This window comes from Pelodiscus sinensis, chromosome 12, assembly GCF_049634645.1.
Source record: "Pelodiscus sinensis isolate JC-2024 chromosome 12, ASM4963464v1, whole genome shotgun sequence".
Classification (NCBI taxonomy): Eukaryota; Metazoa; Chordata; order Testudines; family Trionychidae; genus Pelodiscus; species Pelodiscus sinensis.
In genome coordinates this window covers 11,534,295-11,560,492 of record NC_134722.1, presented here as the reverse complement: position 1 = coordinate 11,560,492, position 26,198 = coordinate 11,534,295, and the positions used below count along the sequence as shown (strand labels likewise).

At 42.8% G+C, this 26,198-nt stretch overlaps 1 protein-coding gene across 6 annotated transcripts in view; it reads left to right on the top strand.

Annotated features, from left to right (window-relative positions):
- PPP1R3E (protein phosphatase 1 regulatory subunit 3E) overlaps nucleotides 1–26,198 on the top strand; it is a 61,579-nt gene that overhangs the window by 9,190 nt on the left and 26,191 nt on the right. Inside the window, exons 1-3 of one of the 6 annotated variants that reach the window (XR_012906663.1) lie at nucleotides 2,368–5,125; nucleotides 9,971–10,026; nucleotides 12,665–13,110. Coding sequence is in view for 1 of the 6 variants with exons in the window: in XM_075940009.1 (XP_075796124.1) it covers nucleotides 3,710–4,669 (960 nt within the window). In the remaining 5 variants the exon portion in view is untranslated. Of the gene's footprint in view, nucleotides 1–2,367; nucleotides 6,652–9,970; nucleotides 13,111–26,198 lie in introns of those variants that run through there. The other 5 variants (XR_012906662.1, XR_012906664.1, XR_012906661.1 and 2 more) reach the window with 5 other exon arrangements.

Sequence of the window (26,198 nt, the reverse complement as noted above, 5' to 3'; positions counted from 1 at the left end):
TGTTTTGGGGTCGTATAGCAGATAGTAAGAGAAATGAACAAGTACAAACTAAACATCATGGGAATTAGTGAGACAAGATGGGTACAGGGAAAAGGGGGAAGAGGGCCAAAGAATAGTTGAAGAGACCTGGATGTGAATGTGAGGAAAATGGACAAAAGCTGGAGAGAATTAGAAAAGGCGGTACAAGACAGAGAGGCTTGGAAAGAAATTGTTGATGGCCAATGCTCCCGTAGGAGCTAAGGGCAAAGAAGAAGAAGAATCTTACAAACAGAATGTGAATAATTTACTGATTGTGAAATTAAAGTAATATAAGAAAGCATGACAGCAATCATTTAAATTTCTTATAGAATTTCAGACGTGAAATGAACATTCCTATTATTAGGGATAAGAATTGGTAAAAATAAAGGATCAGAACAGAGAATACAGGCAATCCCTGGGTTATGTACAAGATAGGGACTGTAGGTTTGTTCTTAAGTTGAATCTGTATGTAAGTCGGAACTGGTGTCCAGATTCAGCCCCTGCTGAAACTGACCAGCGGCTGACTACAGGAAGCCCGAGGCAGAGTTGCTTTGCCCCGGGCTTCCTGGAATCAGCTGCTGATCATTTTCAACAGCGGCTGAATCTGGATGCCAGTTCCGGCTTACATACAGATTCAACTTAAGAACCCCAGGCATCCCCAAGTCAGCCGCTGCTGAAACTGATCAGCGTCTGATTCCAGGAAGCCCGGGGCAGAGCAACTCTGCCTCGGGCTTCCTGTACTCAGCCGCTGGTCAGTTTCAGCAGCGGCTGACTTGGGGATGCCTGGGGCAGAGCAGCTGGGGTGCTGCTGGGTTGCTCCAGTAGCACAGCTCCTCAGCGCTACTGGACCAACCCAGCAGCACCCCAGCTGCTCTGCCCTGGCTGTCCCGATTCAGCCGCTGCTGAAACTGACCAGCAGCGGCTGAATCAGGACGCCTGAGGCAGAGCACCTGGGGTGCTGCCGGGTTGGTCCAGTAGCGCCGAGAGCGGCGCTGCGGGACCAACCGGCAGCACCCCAGCTGCTCTACCACAGGCGTCCTAAGAAAAGCCTGGTCTGCTGGGGGGGGGGGGGGGGGGGGGAGAGGCGCACTAGCTGTGCCCCTCCCCCCCCCCCAGCAGACCATGGAGACGCGGGCGGCGGGACGGAGACGCGCTGCGGTCCCACTGCTCCAGTCCTCCGCGTCCCCCTAGTCTGCTGGCCCTCCCCTCCCCCCCAGCAGACCAGGGAGACGCAGAGCAAAGCCGCGGAGGACCGGGCGGGGGGACCGCCCAGACGCGCCGCGGTCCTGCCACCCGGGTCCTCCGCGGCTTTGCTCTGCGTCTCCCTGGTCTTCTGGGGGTCCTGCCCTAGCAGACCAGGGAGACGCGGAGCAGCTTTTCTCGCCCCGGAGGACACTGGCGGCGGGACTGCGGCTTGTCTGGGCAGTCCTGCCGCCCAGGTCCTCCAGGGCGAGAAAAGCCCCGTTCGTAAGTGCGGATCTGCGTAACCTGGGGACTGCCTGTATATAAACTGTATGGATCTAAAATGTCAGTTAACCCACTGCATGGATCTATATAATCTTTACTCCATAAGGACATAAGAACAGCCATGTGGGGTCAAACTAAAGGTCCACCTAGTCCACTGTCTTCCAACAGTGGCCAATGTCGGATACTTCAGACGGAATGAACAGAATAGATTTTCATCGAGTGATTCAATACCTGTCCGCCATTCCCAGCTTCAGGAAAACAAAGCAAAGAAGAAGCCAGCAGGTGTTTATGCTGTTTCAACATTCATTGCACTTATGGGAGGGGGGAAAGGGCCAGGGCAGGAAGGTAAGAAGAAGGACTAGAAAGGGAAACAATGTCAATATACAGGATTAGTGAATATCCTAATGGAATTCAAATGTAATGGTTTCTGGTACTGTTTTACTTTCACATCAATGCTGTCCAAAATGTTTCTTAGAGTTCTGATTACAAGACTTTTCCAGTTCTTTGTGAAACAAATTCAGTTTTACATTTAACACTGTTGGACATTTCTTTTTTGTTCCTTAATTATGACCCATCCAGCATAAAAAAAAAATACAAATTGGATATAAATATTGGGCACTACCTCGATTAATTAAGATGACTGTTTTCAAATGCTTAAATTAGTTTTGGTTAAGCCAATAGGAAAACTATTTCCCTGTCTTCTGTTGGCATATTTTAGTAGGGAGTGGTTGATTTTTAGATTCTGAATCCTTGAAATACTGACCTGTCTCATGATGAATGTCATCAACCACAGACTCCTCTGTCTAGACTTTCTGGAACTAGGGATTGCTGGAGTTAATGATGAAGGTGAAAATGACTCCGCTTAAAAACGAAACTAAAGAGTTGTCAGGATATTTTGTATTGGATGTTTATTCTGTTACCTGGTTGATTGCTTTTTATAATGTTTACTAATTAAAATTGGTACTGCAAAATTCTGTTTATAGAGCATCTGGAACAAAATATCTTTGTTAGCTCCCTTAACTTGTGCCAAAGAGCTGATATCTGATCATCCTTAAAGTGTAATTCCTTTGAATGCCATTTCTTAAGCTAATTAATGTCAAAGGATAAAAGTGTTCATATTTTATAATCAATCCTCCTTGTTTAGACTGAGCCTTAGAGATTTGGTTTGTAATAAAAGCTATCTGGACTGTAGCAGGTGTATGTTATTCAGCAAATGTATTGGGAAGGGATACCAGATTAGCAGGATTCCCTCCTTTCAAATGGACACTGCCAGATCCAATTTACAAGCCAGCTGTTTCTTATCAATTCATTTTGCCTTTCAGAGCTGGACTTCACATCTGTTTTGGTGCTGCTATTTCTGTAACAGATTGGATAGGAAGAGTGGTGCAGCAAGTGGTGTAATGTATTGCTGCCATAGGGGAAACTCCACTGCCTTCTTTTTTGGACCAGATCCTTGAGGAAAGACCCAGAATAGAAGCAGGAGAAAAAGGGTGGATAGAAAAACCTTGACACCCAGGAAAGAGGAGGAGGAGAGAGAGCTCGAGGAGGCGGATGATAGAAAGGAAGAGGACGAGGGAGACGGTGGAGTATGCGAGAGGGTGGGAGGGAGAGGATGACGGAGTGGAGAGTAGAATAGCGCTGAGAAGGATGCAGAGGGACGGAGATGCGTATTTTGCTGCATGACTCCAGTGCGTCAGCAGCGACTAGGGAGCTGGAGCGCGTCACAGTCTCTCCCCAAATCTTAACGGGTACTGCAGTGCTCCCGCTAGAACGCAGGCACATGCAGGCTCTGGAAGCAGATCCCCGGCAGACTCATATACTAGGCTCCGGTACGGACGCGGCAAGGTCGGCTAGAGCTCCAAGGTAATCGGACAGCATCATTTCCTAGGCTCTGACCAAGACCAGAGCTAACAGCTGGGGAGAAGAGAGCACCAGCCTCCCCAGGAAGCACCTTACAAAGGAGACTCTGACCTCGTCCCAGTAGCAGCCGGGCTGGCCGGTCAGCACCATGCACTAGGCTCCAACAGCGATCTGAGTGGATCCTGCGCGGCATCATGCACTAGGCTACACCGCAGCGCCAGCAGAGCGGTGGGGCCGCTGAGCTTCGCGGAAGAGCCAGCAGCTGCCGCCGGAACAGAGCGTGCTGGGCAGTACCATGCATTAGGCTCCGGCACAGCCCTAGCAGCAGCCGCCCCGCAGATCCCAGTCGCCCTCTCGCCCCTCCATGGATAAGGCGACGTCGCTGCACACTTCAGTGCCCACGCCGCCGCCTCGGCTCTACCTGCCTCGGAACTTCAGCTGCAGCGCCTGCCTCTATGGCAGCCTGGCCGAGCAGTGCAAGGGCGACTGCAGCCCGGAGCCCGAAGGGGAGCCCTCTCCCACGCCGGTGGTGCGAGAAGCGGCAGCCCCCCGAGAGAAGCCGCAGCCTTCCCGCGGCCGGGAGCCCTCGGTACCCCCTGTTCCCCCCAGCCCCACGCTGCGCCGGCGGGCCAAGTCGCTGCCTACGCCCGGCGAGCGCAGCCTTCGGCCGGCCCTGCAGCAGAGCCCGTCCCGCAGGAAGTCGGTGCGCTTCGCAGACTCGCTGGGCCTGGAGCTCATCTCCGTGCGCCACTTCTGCGAGGCCGACCTGCCCCAGGTGCCGGTGCCGCTGCCCCTGCAGGCCCGCGCCGCCGACCTGTTCAAGACCAGGAAGCCGCCGGCGCTGGGCGAGCTGGAGCCGGTGATGTTCGGGCCCTCGCCGCTGATGGAGCCGCTCTTCTCGCCACAGCCCGGCGCCAGCCCCGGCTTCGCGGAGCGAGTGCGGCAGCACAAGGTGAAGCTGGAGTGGGTGCGGGCCGAGCCCGCCGGCCTGCGCGGCGCCGTGCGCGTCCTCAACCTGGCCTACGAGAAGGCAGTGTCCGTGCGCTACACGCTCAACCGCTGGGTCAGCTGCGCCGAGGTGGCGGCCGCCTACGTGTCGCCGGGCCCCGCCGACGGCCTGACCGACCGCTTCTCCTTCCACCTGCCGGCGGCGGCCGCGGGGGGCACGCTGGAGTTCGCCGTGCGCTACCGGGTGGCCGGCACCGAGTACTGGGACAACAACGAGGGGCTCAACTACCGGCTGCGGGGCCGCCAGCGCACCGCTCGGGCCGCCACTTCCCCGAGCCAGGAGCCCGACGGCGGCGCCTGGATCCACTTCATCTGAGCGGCCGGACCGTCGTGCGTCGCCTGCCCTCTCGGGGGAGAGCCGGTCTGCCTCCCTCCTTCCCTCCCGGGCCGCCTCCCCCGAGCCGGCAGCCTGGCCGCTCCGCCCGTGCGCTTGGGGGAGGAATTTCCCGCCATGGACGTGACAGGGACCCCCTGGAGCATGGAGCGGGCATTGTGCTGAGCCCACAGGGCGCCGGTTCGCTAGTGCGCTGGCAGGAGCGGGCTCCGGCCGGCCAGCCGCGAGTCGCTCCGTGGCCAGGGACGGGGAAGTACGCTTTGGGCCCCTACCAATTGCACTCGGTATACGGGAACTATTCCTGAGGAGCTTTTCTACGAGATCTTGGGGAATCTCAAGTAATTTTCAGTGGTGTCTACAGTTCTCCTCTTCTGCCTTGTCATTTCTCCGGTCCACTGTAATTCTGCCACTTTTCTCACAGGCATCGTTTGCCCTGCGGTTAGTCACCGTCTTAGTTTTAAAATGCTTATTTATATATCGCTAGAAGCTATTTTTGAATTTTGTTTACAAATAAATATAAATTTATTTATATTTTCTTATTTTACTATATTTAGGGGGAAAACATTTCAAACGTCTTTGAAAGAATCAACACATCAAAACAAAGCATAAGCAGTATAAAAGTCCTGTACTGTAACTTGTGTGTTCCACCTCAAGCTTACTTCATTTTTGTTGTTGTTCTAGTAGGCGTTACTGTGAAGTATGTATTGAATAATTGCAGAATAAACTCTGTGTTTATATGGCCTCTAGCTGCTAGTCAGCACTGGGAACTTAGAATGCAATCAATCCAACTCCAGTGATTTGGAGACCAAATTCAGCTCCCATTAAAAGAGAGGGAACTTGGATTAGCCCCTAGGAACATAGAGGACACGTGAAAATGAGCCTGATCCTGCATCTCTAGCTCATCTGAGTATTCAGACTGAAGTACACCCCCAATCCAGCAAAATCATAAACAACTTGGACTCCTGCTCAGTGCCCCATTAACGTTAGTGTAGTTCTGTGTGAACACAGGAATCCATTGGTGCCTGTTACTTTGACTCTGGGTAGAAACACCACCATTAAATGTGACAGGTGTGGCAGAGACTTTTTCTTTTCTTCTCTGCTAAGCAGGTCTGCTTCCTCAGAACTCCAGAGATTCCAAAGGCTCTTGATTCCAAAGGCTGTGGTCCTGAGAGTTATCTTTCCAGTTGACCACATCCATGTTCATTTCTTTGAGGTCTTGCATACATCCTTGAAACACAATTTTGCTGTCCTTTGGGGTTTTTTTCCTAGATGCCAATTCACTTAGAGGATGTGAAATTACTTTAAAGCGTATGTTTATATCTGCCTTTCAGTCGGCATTTAGCATTTTATTAACTGTGAATAAGGCCAGAATATTTTTTAATTTTAAAATTTTATTTAGAAGCTTAGCTGCATATGAATTGTACTGAGGTAAAATTAGGGCCCTGGTTCTGCAATCACTTACAGGTAGATAGATAGAGAGAGAGAGAGAGAGAGAGAGAGTGTGTGTGTAACCACTTACAGGTGTGTGTGTGAGAGAAAGAGAAAGAGGCTTTTGCACACATTACTCATGTGGGTGATCTGACTTTAATGAAACTATTCAAGTGAATGTGGGGATCAGGATCAAACCCTAAACTTTTTGGTTTGAATTAGGATGGAGTTTTATGGACATTTGTATATGTTCTTTTATATCAGTAATAACAGTCAAATTTCCAAAGCAGCTTGATCTATTATAATGCTGTTGCAGAGCTCCCTCGACTTCAGTTGACTTTAGTGGGAGAACAGAGCAGTGATCATCTTTCCGATCATGCTCCACATGTCGCAGGATGATTCCCAAGGTTTTCAGTTTCGAGTTGATTCAAAGATCCAAAAGTTTGATTGTTTACAGCATAAATCTCTTGAGTCTGAAGAACTGTGCTGGAAATGTCATGAGAAGATGATTTCTCACCTGATTTCAGTTGCATAGGCTTTTAGTCCCATGAAATAATAGGAAAAAAGGCATTTTTTTCATATTGGTTTTTATTATTATTTATCAAATCAGTTTTCCAATCCCTTTAATTTTAATAGAGATGTGTAATGGGAATATATTATCAAGGTTCTATTGTGTATTTCACAATTGGTAATATTAGGCCCTGATCCTGCAAACATTTATGCATGTGTTTTAATCTATGCACTGTGTGTGTAAAGCTAAGTGTCCACATGCTTGTCGAAACAAGGCCTTACGTTGTTTATGATTTTAAATTATATAAGGAATATATTTTGATAAGGATAGCCTAAATATTTTTCAGTTAACCTGTTTATAAGAGCCTTAGTATGCGAGAGAGAGAGAGGCTATTATTCATTTAAGAGCACTTTTTGGAAATTGAGGAAGCACTTGGCAAATATCTATGTCGATACAAAAGACAGAACTATGCAGCACTTTAAAGACTAACAAGATGGTTTATTAGGTGATGAGCTTTCGTGGGCCAGACCCACTTCCTCAGATCAAATTGTGGAAGAAAATAGGCATGACCATATATACCAAAGGATATAATTTAAAAAAAAGTGACTGTTCTAAAATCTGATTTGTCAAATGTATGTGTTCACTTTTTTTTTATTGTAACCCTTTAATATGTATGGTCATGTCAATTTCCTTCCACAATCACCTAATAAACCATCTTGTTAGTCTTTAAAGTGCTTCATAATCCTGTCTTTTGTTTCAGCAAGACCAGACTAACACGGCTACATCTCTATTACATATCTATGATGATGTTATGCCTTTCTGACTTATTTTTGCTTAGACTTTTGGGAATAGATACAGTTATACAGAAGTCTGTTATTCAGATTATTAATCACGTGGAAATGCTGCTATTTCAAAAAATGGCTAGCATCTATCCATATAAAACGTAATATATGCCATTATTTATTTCCAGGCCGTCCTTGCTATAACTCCAAGATATGTTCCAAAAACTTGAACTTGTAGCAAAACAAAGTGGGGAATTTTTTTCCCATGGGTGACTTCCATTTGTGCAACTTTTTTTGCGCAACTTAAGAGCAGGAAATGGGAAAACTTACAATGCATCAATTCCTACAAGTGTCAACGACGTTAGTGTGGAACGGATGTATGCCAGGGTGACTTATGGTGGAGATGTTCTGTATAAAGATTGAAAAGATTTATAGTAATATAGTTTTTAAATAGCTTTGGAAATATGAATACTATGACAACCAATTTCAGCTCTATTGGACTTACAGTGATTTGAAACAGTTATCTCAAATAGAACGAAAGTTACAGACTAACCTCTGAAACCTCTTTGAAGAGAAAGTATCTAAGTGCTGTTTGATTACTTCATAATCTAGACCTTTAAAAGTTAAATACCTATTCTCATAAACTGAATCTTATTTTTTAAAAATTTAGAAATGCTACAAATGATGCATATGCACCAAATATTAATTATCAGGTTATATTTTTAGCTTGGTTTAATAGTCAACACACAATAGTTCTGACTTTTAGGCTTGAACTGCTGTCCTAATGTAGGTGAAAATGCAGTTGCTTTCAACTGAAGTTGTGCTCGCAGAATTGAGGTATAAATAAATGTGCAAGTTGTGCAATATTGCTGAAATACTTTATTGATTTTGTTCTATTACTTTTCAAATATAAATCTGGAAGGTGAACTTATATATTCAGGAAAGCTATGTGTGTGTTATGCAGCAGAGGTATTGTAAATTCATTGTATCAGATTAGCAGGATGGGTTAATAGGGTTTCCCCCTTTAAAATGTACACTGCAAGATCCAACTTGCAAGCCAACTGTCTCTTATCAATTTGTTTTGCCTTTCAGAGCTGGGCAGAGCTAAAAGTGTTTTTGGAAATTGGGTCCTAGGTCCTGCAAACACTTATGTTTTTGTTTGTCTACACATCTCAGTAAGGGTATGGCTACACTGTCACTTTTGTTTGAAAAAAGCTACACAAAATGCGTTCCACAATTTGCATAGCTTTTTTCGATTCTTTTGTTGGAAGAGGTTTTTCCGACATTTGGCCCATCGAGACTGGGCCAAATATCAGGAAAAACCTCTATTTTGAAAGCCTCCTTATTCCTCGTGGAACAGAAGAGCAAATGTGTTCCCTGGATGCGGAACAGTTCTTCTGGGATACCAGAGGTATCCCGGAAAAACTGTGTAGTATAGCTGTACCCTAACTCTGTTGACTTCATTGGACGGCTGATTGACTTCAGTAGGAATATGCATGGTATTAAAGTTAGATATGTGTGTTTGCATGATTGACTCCAACGTTGTAAGTATAGGCAGTAGTTTTCTAAAAACTTATATTAAAATCTAGTTAACAGCACCTACACTGTGTGTATTTCTCTAGATTTTGGGATGCTGATATTGGGCCCTGCTTTGACTGAAGAGTTTTACGATTGATTTTAGTGGTAGCAAAAGCAGGCTCATTGCTGAGCATTTAAATCATATCAGTGATATGCTAAAGTTACAGTATTTCAATCATGCATTGAATTAGTTTAATTTTTATTAAAATAATGTATTTTAAGGAAACTGTATGAAGACTTCCAATAAAATTTTTTAGTTGCACTGATAGTGAGCATTATTATTTCCCCAAGGTGCAACATTTACGTATGTTTACCATCAGTTTATATGCTCAATCTAATGCCATCTCTGGGTTGCTACAGAGCACTGTGATAGGTAGGAGAGAGAAAAATGAAAGCAATGGCATTCAATCCAATATTTGTAAATATAACATCTTTGAAAAAATTAGACCTGAATTTGCTCCCTTTGAAGTTAATGACAACACTTCCATTGACTTTAATGAGAGTAGAAGCAGGCACATTTTTTTAAAATCCAAATGTGTACAGTATATATTCTCACAAAACAAAGGTAATATTATATTGCCAAGGTAAAGCATTAAAAGTATTTTTTAGGACTAGATGAATGTTTTCAAATATGATATTTTCTAAAGAAGTTGTCAGCTGTGAGGTGGTTGACCTATCACAGCATCCTTTCCAAGTGATAATAGAATGACCTTGCCAAGGCAATAACATTTAATGACATTTTACTTTTAAGTAAAATTTTTCATTATTTTTGTCTTTTGTAGATGTAAAAATGTATCTGTTTACAGTGCAAGAATTGCAGCTTTATGAAATGTGCCATGTTATGTATTGTACAATATAATGGTACTTTATACTGTAAGTCAAATTGTACTGTATGTATGATGCACATTAATGTCTGCTGCTTCACGTTTAACTCTGTAATTTGTTACATGTGATTCTAATGCCGTTTATGCCTATATTTTCCAGCTCTTTTGGTGATTATTAGAAATCCTTAACAGAATGCCAGGAAATGTGACACTCAGGTAATTATAAACTAAACCTTAATTAGCTAATCATAGTACTGCCCATTAGTATTTTAAATCAATAACTGGAATATTGGCACAGTCAATTTCAATATAATTGTTTAAGTTAAGCTAATTTTTACTTGCATATACTCACAACAGTCAGATAATAAATCTATTTTTGAGTATAGATACCTGTGCCTCTGCATGTTAAACACAAGGATAAACACACAGTTGATTTTGTGAATGGAGAAAATAACTCACTGAAATGAATAGATGTTTGTTCATGCATAACCTTGGTCTTTTATCAGATACTTGAAGCATGTTTTGATAGAGCCTACAGAAACAAAATCTGTTAAATCTATATAATTCTAAATGTAAATTAATTTATAACAACATTCATAATTTGTTTTATAACTTATATTCAAACATAAAATGAATTTTAGGTGCCTTTCAAGGATGACTAATAAGAAATTTAATGTGTTCCTTCATTAATTTTCTTTTTTGAACAGTCAATTTATGACTTTCCCATTAAAATGCAATTCATAACAAAAACCTAAGAATACATACTATTGTTCATATATTTTTTCTACTGTGCCAGCAATCCAGTGTCTGCAGCAGCCAGAATGATTAGGTATAGGTTGAAATTCTCTAGTCTGGCATACTTGGGACCTGACTAGTGCTGAACCAAAGAATTTGCCAAACCATGGGAGGTCAGTATTGTCTAGCAGCATTACTAACACTTCCACTGCTTACTGAGCTCTTAAAAGACATTTAGGGGTAAATTAGAGCTAAATAATAGCACGGAACACTGAGACCTGGGACTGATGGCTATAAACAAACTTAATGGGACTGTTAATATCATGCTGGGCCATAGATGCTGCTGGACTAGAGAGGTTCTACCTGTACTACTTTCCCATATTGTAATGATGAAAGGTGTTCTAATGAGAAATGTGTCTTCCTGGTAATCCTATAAAACCATGTCATTCTCATGTTTAGAATTAATACTATGATCATAATTTGTTATAAAATATATTTATTCAACATGTGCACCTCTTCTAAACATAATTTTAAATATACTAGGTGGAATCAGAAATTCTAGTTTTTTATGAGGCTAATGTGTGTAGAGTTGACACCTCCTTTAAATATGTGTTTCAGTTGCTTGTATGGTGCATTATACATCATAATATTTATAGATGGATTTTATTTGTTTGCACATTCTGTACCATGAAATTCAAGTGTTCACTATAAGAAACATATTGTCTCTGAACAAAATTTCTTTACTTTTAAATTAATGTGCATGGCTTTTTAGCAGAACATTAATGAGTTTGTAAACTGTCAGCAACTTATTTGTACAACCTCTAATACATGAAAGGATCACCAGATAACATACTAAGTACATCACTGAAATGAAAATATTTTAGTTCTGAAGTTGTTCTAAGGCTTCACAAACATTTTCACTATAAAATTAGGGAGTGGAAATAGTTACATTTGCTGTAAAACTCAAGCACACAAAATGTGTATTGTCTTTTAATACTTAACAGCATGCAGAATAAAAATGTTCTTGAAATAATACAAACACTAGCAATTCCAAAGAACTTAGTCAAGGACATCATCGTTAAATGTGAATTGTACTATTTAAAATATATGGGCTTTGTTCTAGTAAAATGCAGGCAAAAGGCCTCCATATCCAGTGTAAGCATATTTATACCAGGGATTTTTTCTATGCAATATTGTGACACCTATTTTTTTAAGAGATTAACTTGAAATGTTAATGTTCCTGCATCAGTCTATTGTAGCTGTAGTACCATATGAAAGGACTCGGTAAGAAAAATGTATGTCTTAAATAATGTTTGCATTGTGGGCCTTATCCTGCTCTGCTGCAATCAGTGGTAAAACTTCAGGGCTGTGTCGAGACTGGCCAGTCTTTCTGGAAAATCAGCTGCTTTTCCAAAAAACTTGCCAGCTGTGTACACTGGCCTCTTGAATTTCCGCAAAAGCACTGACTTCCTACTGTAAGAAATCAGTGCTTCTTGCGGAAATACTATTCTGCTCCCATTCGCAAAAATGGCCATCAGGACTTTTTTGTGGAAAAGCGCGTCTAGATTGGCACGGACGCTTTTCTGCAAAAAGTGCTTTTGCGGAAAAGTGTCCGTGCCAATCTAGACGCTCTGTTCTGAAAATGCTTTTAACGGAAAAGTTTTCCGTTAAAAGCATTTCCAGAAAATCATGCCAATCTAGACGCAGCCCAGGTGACTTAGTGGGGCAGGATCATGCCCTTTATAGTTGATACTAAAATATAGCATTTCAAAAGGTTGGGTATATCACATCCCTTCTGCAATGCTATTAAAATAAGCTGCTTTGTTTGAGCCCCCCCAAAATATGGTATTGATGTTATTTATTAATATTGTAATATTTATTCTTTTACATCTTAAAAATACACTTCATAGTATTAAGGCTTTCATCCAGCAAAGTTCTTAAACTTGTGCTTCTAGTTAAACACATAGTAGAACTGAAGTCAAAGGATTACTCTCATACTGAAAGTTTAAGTATATGCTTAAGTGCTTTGCTGGTGTAGATCCTAACAAATTGTGACATTGATCCTTCAATCAGTTCTATGTGAGCAGTCGCCTTGGGTGAAATACTTTTTTTTCAGTAGAACCAAGACTTCACCTCTGGGTAATCCAAGGATCTCTATTCAAATGGAAAGGCCGGCCTGCCTGGATCCAATTGCAGGGCTAAAGCCTATATTATAAGGTGTCTTCCACTCTTAAAATGGTTTGAACCAAACTTTGTTTTTACACGGTTACATAAATTGTTTCTATCACTAATCAAAATGAATACTAGCTGTTTAAGACCACATTCTTTTAGCAACATATGCAACTTGTAATACTTTGTGTTTTATTTTGATTCACTTTGATATTATTTTTAAAAAGTTGTCTTCTGAACATGGACTGGTAAATTGGATTTGATATTAGTATTTTCTGTAATATTTGCACTTAAAAGTTAATCTTGGTTTGTTGTTTCTAGTTTTTTTTCCATTATTTCATGTCAGTAGAATACAAAGTTGAGTTTTGGGTTTTTAATGCCTTTGCTCTTTTTTGAAGCCTGTGAATAGAAATGTAATTTGTCTTGCCTTACAACAACATTACATATCTTGTCTACTTAAATCATACCTTGTCACTGGTTGTATCACTATACAAGTATATTTATAAACATGTAACTATTTGTTTTCATTAAAGATGTGTGGTACAAACTGAGTGTGATCATTATAAACCTATTTGTTGAACTGACAAGCTAATAAGTTCTACTAGTTACAGATTGTAAAAGAATGTTAGCCAAAATTTGTGCTCTTAAACCCATTTTTATGGCTATATATTTGATGGCAATGGGCAATAAACCTGCACATGCAAGGACAGATTTATCCCCTTGGCTTAGATCTTCAGAAATTCCCAGAACCTACTATTTGTGCCAGATGTCCACAGGCACTTATCACTCTGCAGCTTTCATTGAGGATGTTCTCAATTGGAGTTGTTGCGTGCTGTGCTCTTTTCAAGGCCTTTTCTGTTACCGTAAGTACTCTTGAGTTTTGCCAGCTGCAAGGAGCTTTCATGTCCAAAATTTGATGCAGCTGCCCTCATGCTCTCGTATCTGTAAGATGTGCTGCAATACATTATGTACAGCATCTTCTCACTCCATACGTCAGAAGCTCACCTGCATTTACTGAGCTCTGGGCACAGATTTACGGGGAAGCTGCAGAAGAACTCTTTGTGGCTTTTCAATCTTGGGGACAGGTTTTGCATGAGTACAGTCCCAACATAAATTTTGGGCAGCATTATGGCTCCCTTCAGCTTCACCAGCTTCCAAAGCATGTTGATAGAAAGTTTTGAGGGTCGGAAGGCGTATAGATGGAAGGTTAAAAAAGAATGATGAACTTGTGAGACTGTAGAAATATCAGTAATATTTTATATAATTTATCCTTGTTGCTGGAGGACCACTTGGTGGATATACTGAACTTGTGCACTTCAGCTGTGAAGAGGCAACAGTGCTGAATCTTTAACTGACCAACCATCCTTTCCCTTGAAGTGCTAATTAAGCATTTCCCTTTCAATTTTCTCAGCTCTCAATTTTGCCTCTTGTAATGACATGATTTCACTAGTTCTCTGTCTTCTGTGGTATCCATGTCCCGAATTTCTAAGGTTTTTATCTGCATTTTACATTGCTTTCAGGCTTCCTTTCTACATGGACGGAAAGGAAAAAGAAAAGTGGAGATGGTGGGATAAGCCTAATTTGTGTTTTTTTTTCTTTTGTAAGAATGGCAGCTATTGGACTCAGACGCAGCAGCAGTTTAACCCTTTTTTGTATGTGATAACTGTAATAAGTTCTATGACCAATCAGTAGCATTGGGGATATCATTTTACAAGATGGTACATGTAGTTGTCTTCACTTTTTCATCTCTCTTCCCTGTCAGTTTGGAAAAGCAGAAAACAAACTACAAGTTGAACCTCTCCTGTCTGGCACCCTTGGGATCGGACAGGCGTTGAACCAGAGAACTTGTTGAATCATGGGAAGTCAATACTGTCTAGCAGCATTACTAACACTTACACTGCTTATTGGACTCTTAGGCTGTGTCTAGACTGGCAAGTTTTTCCGCAAAAGCATTTGCGGAAAAACTTGCCAGCTGTCTATACTGGCCGCTTGAATTTCCACAAGAACACTGACGATCTCATGTAAGATTGTCAGTGTTCTTGCAGAAATGCTATGCTGCTCCCGTTTGGGCAAAAGCCCTTTTCCGGAAATGCTTTTGCGCAAAAGCGCCAGTGTAGACAGCTGAAAACTGCTTTTGCGCAAAAAAACCCGATGGCGAAAGTGGCGATCGGGGCTTTCTTGTGCAAAACCACGTCTAGATTGGCATGGATGCTTTTCCGCAAAAAGTGCATTTGCGGAAAAGCATCCGTGCCAATCTAGACGCTCTTTTCCGCAAATGCGGAAAATCATGCCAGTCTAGACGTAGCCTTAGATAACATTGAGAGGTAAGTTAGAGCTTAATTACAGCACAGAATATTGAAAGTGAGAATTGGTGGCTGTAAACAAACCAATGATTGATCCATGAGAGGATCTTTCATCTTATCCTATAACTGCTTACTTTGCTTAAGACATTTTGAGAGGGATCTTGTCAAAGGCTTTCTGAAAGTTCACATACAGCATATTGACAAAATCATTCTTTTCTACATGTTTGTTGACCTCCACTTGACAAAGAATTCTAATAGATTGGTGTAACATGATTTCTCATTTAAAAAGCTATGTTGACTCTTCCTCAGCTGATCTTGTTCATCGGTCTGATAATTATGTTTTTCATTATAGTTTGTTGGTTTTCCTGGTACTGAAATTAGGCTTACTGGGCTGTAATTGCCAGGATGACCACTGAATCCTTTAAAAAAAAATCTGTATCACATTAGATATCCTCCTAGATTTTGTGTCTGTTCCTAGCTCTTCAAATTATTTTTCGGCCTGCCTAATTATATTTACACTTGACTTGCCAGAGTTTGTGTTCCTTTCTATTTTCCTTAGTAGTATTTGACTTCCAATTTTTAAAGAATGCCTTTTTGCCTCTGACTGCGTCTCTTTAACTGTTTGTTTTTGTTTTTTGCTATGATGACACTTTTTGTCCTTTTACTATTTTTTAAAACTGAGATGTACATTTAATTTGAGTCTCTATTAAAAGTTTCCATGCAGCTAATCTTATGACTATTCCTTTTAATTTCCATTTGGTTAACTTCCTCAGTTTTGTGTAGTTCTCCTTTTTGAAGTTAAAAGCTACTGTAAGGACTTCTTTTGGAATTTCCCTTCTCCCATCAGGATGTTAAATTTAATTACATTTTGGTGGCTATTACTAAGCAGTTCAGCTATATTCACCTCCTGTGATCCACATAGGACTAAATCAAGAATTGCCTTTCTCTGTTTGAGTTCCAAGGCTAACTGCTCCAAGAAATGATCATTAATGTCTAGAAAATTTATGTCTGTGCCCCATCCTGTAATGGCAGGTACCCAATCAATATGGGGATAGTTGAAATCATCCATTATTATTGAGTTTTCTATTTTTGTAGCTTCTCTAATCTTCCTTAGCATTTCATAGTGACCATTAGCATCCTGGTGACGGGTATATATTCCAACTTCTATCCTCTTATTCAAACACAAAACTTCATCCATAAAGATTCTGATATAGATTGATTTATTGACTATGAGATATATAGCACCATGCCTATACCTATACCACCTACTTTTTCACTCCTATATTTATATATACTACCCTATTGGTTATCATTCCACCAAGTTTCTATGATGCCTTGAGCCATCAATGTCTCCATTTAATACCAGCCTCTCAAGTTTACCAATCTTAGATTTCTAGTTTTTCTATACAACCACTTATAATACTTGTCAATATTTATTTGTCTGCCTTCATGTGATGTAACTGAATGGGACACTTTCAACTGTCTGTCTCTTCAGTTCCTATGTATACTTATTGATTTCCATCCTTTCCTCATTATTAGGATGAAGAGAATCCCAGTTAGTAGAGCCTTCTGTAAGGGATGTGTCTGACAGAACCATGTGCTACTTTGCAGCTTTCTGCTTTCCCCCAGCCCTTAGTATAAAAACTCTTATGACCTTTTTAATTTTACATGCCAGCAGTCTGGTTCCAATTTGGTTTAGATGGAAACCATCCTTTTTATATGAGCTCATCCTTTTTTCAGTTCCTAATAAACCTAAAACCCTCCTCCAAACACAGTTACTTCATCTACTTCTCATCTTTTTGTTGAAGTAACAGAAAACTATTATCATAATTATGGATTCTTAAACCCAGTGATCTTTTATAATATGCTACTATGTAAATATTAGGATGGAAGATACCTCTTACAAAGAATGTAATTTCCTCATCTTACCACTCTGCTTTAAAGGATAAACTCCGAATACTACTGAAGCAGAAAATTCAAACATATTCGTGTAGCATTTACTTGAATATAATGCTTAAATAAAACGAACTAATAAAGCCCGAGGCAGTGGCAGTTCTGTTTTATTTTATCAATATTTTTAGATAACTTTACACTTTCAATCTAAAGCATTATTACAAACCTCAAAATAATGACCAGTAAAAAGTTGAAGTTTCAATGTCTGAGAACCTTAATTTATTATCATTTTGTCCTGTGCAATCTCAATAGGGTGGGAGAATAAAATAAGTTCTCAAATCTTGAGGATAATAAAAATACATAGAATTTGTCACATTTTGTCAGACTTCATCTTGACCCTGAAGAAGTATCAATGCAGAACTCACCATTAACCAAAATTATTAATAGGGTGGTGAAAGAGATCTTCCTTGCTAAAATAACTTAGAATATGTAATTGATCAGATATCATGGTAATATGCACAGTACAGAATAGGGAGAAAATTCCAATGGTGAGAGAACAATAAGATGAATCCTAATTATACTTTAGTTACAGGAAGGAAAATAATCACCAATATGTATCATGCAAAAATGTCTAGTTTTCGCTTGGCACATGATATGTTCATCAGTGTAAATTGCTAATTTAGGGAAATTACAGTATAGTACATAAATATGAATGAAAATTATTCTGGTTCAAAAGTGATTTCTGTTCCACTTTTAAAATAATTCTAAAACATTCTTAAAACAAGCAGAATATTTTGATGCAGAATATTTGGATTACAGTGATAGGTTTTAAATGACAAATTTCAGAATTCGTATTTCTACAGAGTTTTTAAAAAATTAAAGCATCCTGCATCACTGGGGTAAGTCCAGTTTTTGAAATCCTGATTTTTAGGCAGGTAGTGCCAAGAAAGTCAGTAAGATTACACTAGGAAACTAAATTGTCAGATTCTTTCCTCTTACTTTAAGGCTTCTATCAGTTACATCCTATTGTTCTGAACTCCTAGGCTCTGTTCTCTCTACTAAATCTGTGTTCTGGTTCCTTCCTGTTAACCTGTTTGCTGTATCATAAAACTCTGTAATTACATATCCAGACATGTTACCAATTTCCCAGTATTTTAATGTCTGGTCGATTTAGATAACATTCCAGTAAACAAGGTTTGCTATATTTTGTAGAATAATTCATCTACATGCTTCAAAAAGGAGTGCTGCAAATTACTCAGAGTTCCACATGGAAAGAATTTTTACAGCACTTTGTACAAATTAGATAGTCTTCTAGATGAAATCAGCATAATTTCAAACACACAGATGTTACAGACTAAAACACTCCAGTGGAGTGTGGTTACTAGTGAACCCATCTCCTAACATTGCTTTTTGTGGTCAGACTGAGAACCACAACAATCTGTTAAATGTGTTTTTCACCATCTTGACCTTGTATTGAGGAAAGAAAAAATTAGCTTTACCAAGCAGAGAGGAATTAAAGTTAATGTGTTTATGATCTAGAGCAGTGGGGTCCAATGTTTTCAGCTTGCTGGCCCAAGGTATTCCTTCAGAGAGGTGAGGGATTACACTTAATTCTGTGGAGCAGAAAATTGTTTGTCTGCTTTTCCTTGCATTGCACTACAAGTCCATTGCTTGGGAAGATCCTGTTTATTAGTCCTCAGAGTCTCTGTACCCTCTCCTTGGCTGTCCTGGGTGGCAGTTGGGAGAAAGCAAGCAGACACCCTTATTAAACTTTCCTCCAAACTCATGCAGAGCCAGTCAAGCTGTTCCATTATATTTTGCATGGGTTTTTACAGCCTGGTGCGGGAGCAAGCTGTGCTGTAACTCTTCTTTCCCTGCAAAGCAGCAGGCAGCCAGAGCGGTGACAACAGGGAAGGGGTAGGAGCTGATAGGTGCACTTCTAGCTAACACCAGAGCTGCTCATATAGCTGCAGGGCAGATGATGACAGATGGGTAGAAGAGACTGTGTGTGTCTACCTCTGCCTTATGATTAAGCTGATACAAATATTTAATTTTTAAAGTCAGCTCAGGGAACATATTTGCAATTCATAATCAAAAACAAATTTGTTTTTGAACACAGTTGCCCTCAGGAGCCACATTTTGTTACCTCAAGGACTGCAAGTACTATAATAGGCTCTTTCCCTTAATCAAAGTGCACACATAATCCTGATTGGTTGATATGACCAGAAAACACTTTGGGATTGTTTTCAGGGAAATCAGCACAAGAGCTCAGAAAGTGTATATTAGCACAGAATGAGCTGTGTATTAAAGATAACAAATTGATGTAAATCCATTGAGAAGTGAAAACTATGTCTCAATCTTTATCCTTCCTTAAATTTAAAACCCAGCAAGGGGAGGTAGTGGTGCATGAGATTCTGTGGCAAATCCATGAGATTCACTACATAGGGGGAATTCTGTGCAAGACTGCTTTTCTGACACACACAAAATGACCTTCTGAGTTTGTGAAATAATTTTCATAGTTAGAAAAACTAAATCAAGTTCTGTACCTGCATGAACATCCATCTCTAAGCAAAACACATTCCATGTCATGAATAAAGTTTGTAAATGTCAGTCCCCGTAATACACGAGGTTCGAAGGGATGCCGGAAAGGATGAGACCACAACTGGGGGTTTCAAAAAGTACAAACTGATTTTATTTTGATGGCGCCAGACAATCATCAGAATAAAAATTAAACAGATTGCCAGACAACACAAAACAATTCCCTGAGGCTTTTCTAAATCACAATAATTCCCAATAACTGCCCAGGGGTTAGGAACAGTTGAATTAACACTGGTATTATCCATAGGGCTGACTATTTACACAACTTTATACAAGGAAACAGTAAAAAACCTAAACCACAACTATTTATAAACTAACTTAGTAACTTTTTAGCCACTGTCACTTGGCAAGCAATAAGGACAACTAAAAAATCAATTAGGATAGGGATGATGGTGGGGGGGGGGGTGTTATACCAGTTCTGGAGACAGCAGGAACACAAGTACCGGTCACACGCTCATAAACTGTCTCCACTCGGGTCGACCAACTCGGAGTACGCTCAGTAAGACTCAAGAGCGGGGGGTGCAAGGCGTCTGGGTGATCAGGCCAGGCGTTCACTCAATGCGAATCCCCAGTGAGAGAGGGGCTGCCTGCCTGTTTTATTGCCTGTGAACTTATCACCCCATAGGTTGGTTTTTGCTGCAGTGGGTGGAGTAGCAGGCCTGAGCACCAGTCAGCCCACTGGCTGATCTGTTACTGCAATGGGTGGAGCGAGCAGGGGAAGATTATTAATTTACATGCCCTTATATGGAAAACACTCCACCTCACAGACAGAGCCCCCTATACCAGCCTCAGAGGTATTACAGGCTATGGCTCCCTGCGACGGGCAGTCATTTCTGATGTTCTGTCTCGGACATGCCCCCGTGGCTGTCCGGAGCAAGCGGTAAGGGGGTTGCCTAAGGTGAGAGCGCACGTAAGGGTAATCAGCAAGAAGCCAATTGGGTAAATTGAGGTTCTGGTGAGCTGCTGTCTTCAGAAAGGGGAGAAAGGGAAAAGTAAGCAACAGTAACAGGGAAAGCGGAAACAACTCTGTGGATAAGAGCTTTTGTAACAGCAGTGCCCACTAAAAAGGCTAGTAACACAAGAGCACATACAATCAACCACTGCTTAATGGTGGATGCCCAAGTACTCAGTCCTCAAGAGGAAAGTTTTGTTTGCCACCAGTCCCATTCTTCCCGCTGTTCGCGAATCTGAACTGCAAGTGAGGTCAGCTGTTGGGTGATGGCTGAAACGTTGTTCCACCCGGGCTTGAAACGCAAACGGTATTGGTCCTTAAACCTGGGGTCTAGGTCCTCGAGTGCCATACAAAAGTCCTTCTGCAATATAACCTGTATCATTATACGATTCTTTTCGGCATAATGAGCTAGTACAGTAAGAGCCAAATCGACTTGTCGAAACCCTTCAGCGGTCAAATTAGTGAGGGCTTCGAGATTGCGGGACATTTGGTAACATATTCCCAAACGAAAGATTCAGTGGCAGACTTAAATTTTTTCCATCTTGATGGTTCTCGTCAGCTCCGGAAGTCAAACAGCCGGTGGGGGGCTCGAATGGGTTGGTACCTGAAAAACAAAAAGGGGACAAACAACGCCCTCAAGGCGGGCTAATTAAGATCGAAGAGAAAGCCAATTGTGATGGACTAACGTAGGTTGTTTGTTGTTTTCGATTTGGACATGATAGGTGTTAGGAAACTGACCGGAATTAAGAATGGCACCTGGGACTGGGTTACGAGATCCTTTGGCATTGGGAATGGTTACCCAGACAAGTTGAGAGTTTGTGAACTGTGGCTTCCATGGTGGCCGGGGCTTAACTTTAACTTCCGGCCATCTAGAATATGCCTCGTTCAAGGAAATGAGGACTTGGGATAGGACTCTACTCCATCCTTTAAAGTCAGGAGTTCCCAATGCAGCCCGTAGCTGGTTTTTTAACATGCCGATACGTCGTTCCACAACCCCATTGCTTTGTGGGTGATATGGGAGATGGACATGAAGACATATCCCCCACTGAGACACAGCTTGGGCTAGATGTTGGCTGGTAAAAGGTGGTCCTCCATCGGACTGAATTTCCGTGGGTGGACCCCAGGCAGCTATGGCTTGCATGAGTGCTGTGATAACCGCAGGGGCAGTAGTTTTACGTAGGGGGTAGCACAAAAGCTGCCGAGTTCCTAGGTCCACTATTACAAGACCTTTTGGGAACTGTTTGGCTCCTGGGAGGGGACCAATAAGATCGACTTGCCATACTTCCCCTGGAGAGAAATACTGAGGATCATATGCCCCCGTAGTTATTTTATTTCGATTAAGGGCTCGCGCTTGTTGGCAATTGAAGCATCGGCGAACTGCTTCAGTGCATTGCTGTCGGGTAACCTCAGCTTTCTGATTGGACTGCATTGACACTACAGAATGTAAGGCGCGACCAGGTAAGTGACCCCACTGTTCATGTAACCACTGAGTAAAGGGATCAACATCACTAGGTTCTGCATAAAAAACATCACAATGGTCCTTACTTGAACCCTCAAAACTATGGCTTCTAAGTAAAGTATCCAGGTGGGAATGGAGGGGATTACTATCTACACGATGGGAGGGGCAATGAACTACGAACCATGGCTGTTTGGTTCGGGTAGCTAACTCAAATACCTTTTCCCAGATCTCTTCATGGGCTATAGGAGTCCCTTCTCCAGTTAAAATTGAGATGCAGTAACTGGAGTCTAGGCCCAAAACTACTCGACGAGTCGGGTGGATGACTGCGAGATGGGTGGCAGCTAGCAAAACTCCTTGAGCCTCGGCCTTCTGAGCGGAATCGTTCAGGGGTAGAGACTCGGGATAAAAGAAATCACATACAGAACATAACATTCCAGCTCGTGGGGTAGGGGAGCTTCCCCCATCGGCCACAATCCATGGCTGATAGCCAGCTACTTCAGCTAAAGCTTCGCTACCAGTTCTTTCAGATCCCTGAGTTTGAAATCGCCAAAGACCTAGGCTTTGTTGGACACCGTACACGAGGCGTTGCCAGGTACTGGCGTTGCCTTGAAAATCAGGAGCTGGAGTAAGTGTAAGCCATGGGATTAACTCTGCATGGGGGCCTTTGAGGAGGCTAGGCTGAGCCATTTCGCCCCAGGGTAAAGCTAACTGAGCTGCTAGCAAAGCTTTACCCACTGCACCATATCGGTGCTCTGGTCCAGACAGCTTCTTTGCTTGGTGGTATACAGGCCGTTCATTTTGGGACACAGAAATGGCTACATGTGTGGCCGTAACTGCAAAAGTTATTACGACTGGAATTGAAGGATTCCATCGATATAGGGTGGGGGCTGACCCTAACCAACGGGATAATGTAGCTACTGCCTCATCTGCCTCTGTAGTCCATGGCCTGCGAGTGTTTTTCGCATAAGCCTGAACTACAGCCAGAGAGCCTAGAAGGTCTGTGGGGAGAAATTGGCGATGGTAATTTACAATACCTAATAGCTGCTGTACCTTCTTTTTAATGGGAACAGATCCTACTTCTGTTGGACTAGTTAGTGGGTGATACATGAGATGTCGGAGGCAACCGCTTTCAATTTTAAATCCTAAAAACTGAAATGTTTGAGAGGGTGTGGTAGCACTTTTCTGGTGATTAATGTCCCATCCATCAAAGCTAAGGGCTTCTAAGACACTGTTTGTGACCCGTTGGACATCAAGGGGATCGGACCCACATATCAAAACATCATCAACATAATGAACTGTACGAACTTTAGGGAGAGTTAAAATGGTCTCTAAAGTTTTTGCTAGGGCCGTAGTAGCACATGCTGGGGAGTTACGGTACCCTTGTGGGCAAACGTTCCACTGGTACAGGCCTCCTTCAAAAGCAAAATTTAAAATTCCCTCTGGGTCATGCAGGGGAATTTGAAAGAACATGTCTTTCAAATCTAAAGTGCAGCCCCATTGGTAGTTGTTATTTACCAAAATCTGCTCTATAGAGGGGATGTCCCACTGAGCCGCAAAGGCTAAAGGCTGGATATGACGATTGGCGGCCCGATAATCAATGACCATTCGATACTCATTGGGTTTATGAGGTTTTGGGACTCCCCAGGCAGGTGACAAATATTTACTGATAGGGATTTGCTGGACTTTGCCCTGGCTTAAAAGGTGGTTCAATAGTGTCCTAATACTCAATTGACCTCTTTCAGGTGTGGGGATGGGAGAGAATCGCCATGGGGTAGCATTTAGCAGCACAGGTTGGTGGGGTCGATTGCCCTTTGCAATCACAACAGGCAACGCCTCGACCACCCGCTGTGCCAATCGGAAGCGGCGTATCTCCCCCACTCCCAAAAGGGGGGTGTTTCCCAGGAGACCAGTAAAGGTAACAGCCTTCCCGTTAAGATGGGCCCGGACTTTAACTTCCGGACGAGCTTCAACGCTATTTAATCCCTGTACAAAGACTATCTTTCCAGTGGGGGTGTGGGGCATATCGGGGGGGATGATGGATACCTGTGCCCCCGTGTCTAACAAAAAGGGGATAATTGTCTCGTTTTCGGTAGTCAGGTTTTGATAGGGTCGAGGGTCATTTAAATCAGGCCGAGTGACCGCTAGGCACTCGGCCTCTCCCCGTTTTTTGGCTGCGGGGGAATAGGGCGATCTTCCCACCCCAATTTCACAGCCAAGTCTTTCTGTTGATCACTATTCATTTTCCTAATAGCTTCCTTGGTGAGTCCCTTACCCAATAAAAATCCAAAAATCTTACGCTCGATGAACGAACGCTCGGGGTATTTGGGTTTGGGCGCCATTTTGGACCCTTTCACCAGAGTAGAGGGGGTTGCAAGTAGGGCGGCCTTTAGTGTTGCCCACTTCACCCTCTCTACAGCGTCGTATAGTCGGCCAATAGGTTGTCCTGTGTATCCCCTTAGCCACAGAAGAGCCCCTGTGTCTAGATTAGGGCTGTTGTCCACGGCTAGGGTAACAGCTGCATCTTCTATGGGAATCTGAGTGGGATCATCAACAAAACGAAATGGGTTTTGTGCTACCGTCTGAACGTTAGTTAAGTTGAGGGGGTGTGCGGTGGGATCCCAGAGCAGAATAGAACTCCCAGCGATTGCGTACATAAGGGTAGTGGAGTTATTCACACAATCAGGTGGCATCTGTACTGCGCGAAATCCCCCTTGTATTTGGAGGTGCGCGGCAGCTGCGGCCGTTACAGGCCAATGATTATTCGCTGCCAATACTCCCCCCATAAGGCCCCGCGACCAACTCCCGGTACGGGTTAACGTTAAGGCTTCCTCCCGGTCAACCCAGTCACTCCCCTGTTCCAAGGCTAATCTCCCTACCCAGATTATAGGAGGCTCATCCGGACGTCGGGCAGTATCTGTGATGAACTCCTTCATTTCCGCCTTGGTTCGGGGGCGGGTCTCAGTTACCTGAGAGGTATTCCCCTGACCATCCATTTTTAATCGGGTTACAGTCACAGGGAGGGCCTCCGGTACAATCAGGTCGGGAGCTGTGGGTATGGTTGAACTCAGGGTAGTCAAGCCAGGGTAAATGTTTGGTGGGTCATGAGAGCCTTGGTATGGGGGAGGAAGTTGTGTCTCTAAAGGAGGCGTCTTTGGCGCCTGAGGGGAAAACTCCGGTTCTCCCTCTGACTGTGAGTGCGCCACCCCACGGGCGCAATTTGTAATGGCCCCATGGTAGACGGTAACTTTATCAAGGGCCGCTGCTAGGGTATTGCAGATGGCAGCCAGAACATCCTCTGATTTATAAGAATCGGGGTGTAGTTTTTTAACCTTTTTTATCCCATCTAACCTTTGGACCAATCCTATTAACAGGTGGTGTGCAGGTGATCCATGTGGGGCTCTTGGCTCGGGGGCCAAGATGGAGGGGGCTACCCCACAGAGTTTAATTACCCTGTTCACCTCTTTCCAGAGGCTAAGAGGGTTTGTATTAGGGGCTGTCTCACCCACTTGAGTGAGACACGGTTGAAGGCTATTATCAGCCGGGGTGGCCCTGAAGGTGGGATGGCAAGTTAGCAAGCAGCCCACATCGCTCAACCCCAAAGGAATGGTGTAGGTCCTACAATCATGGCCGTGTCCTATGACACAGACCCAGTCAAAAGTGTTAGGGGCCCCTTCGCGCTGTCGAGTACAGAGGAGGTGGTATTGCAAATGATTAAACTGATCCTCCTCAGAACCTGGGGTCTCAGTTTTAGCCCAGGGGCAACTATCAGAGTTGTCATGGTCTCCGGGGTTCCGGCATCCTGTTCGTGACGCCATGTCAGTCCCCGTAATACACGAGGTTCGAAGGGATGCCGGAAAGGATGAGACCACAACTGGGGGTTTCAAAAAGTACAAACTGATTTTATTTTGATGGCGCCAGACAATCATCAGAATAAAAATTAAACAGATTGCCAGACAACACAAAACAATTCCCTGAGGCTTTTCTAAATCACAATAATTCCCAATAACTGCCCAGGGGTTAGGAACAGTTGAATTAACACTGGTATTATCCATAGGGCTGACTATTTACACAACTTTATACAAGGAAACAGTAAAAAACCTAAACCACAACTATTTATAAACTAACTTAGTAACTTTTTAGCCACTGTCACTTGGCAAGCAATAAGGACAACTAAAAAATCAATTAGGATAGGGATGATGGTGGGGGGGGGGGTGTTATACCAGTTCTGGAGACAGCAGGAACACAAGTACCGGTCACACGCTCATAAACTGTCTCCACT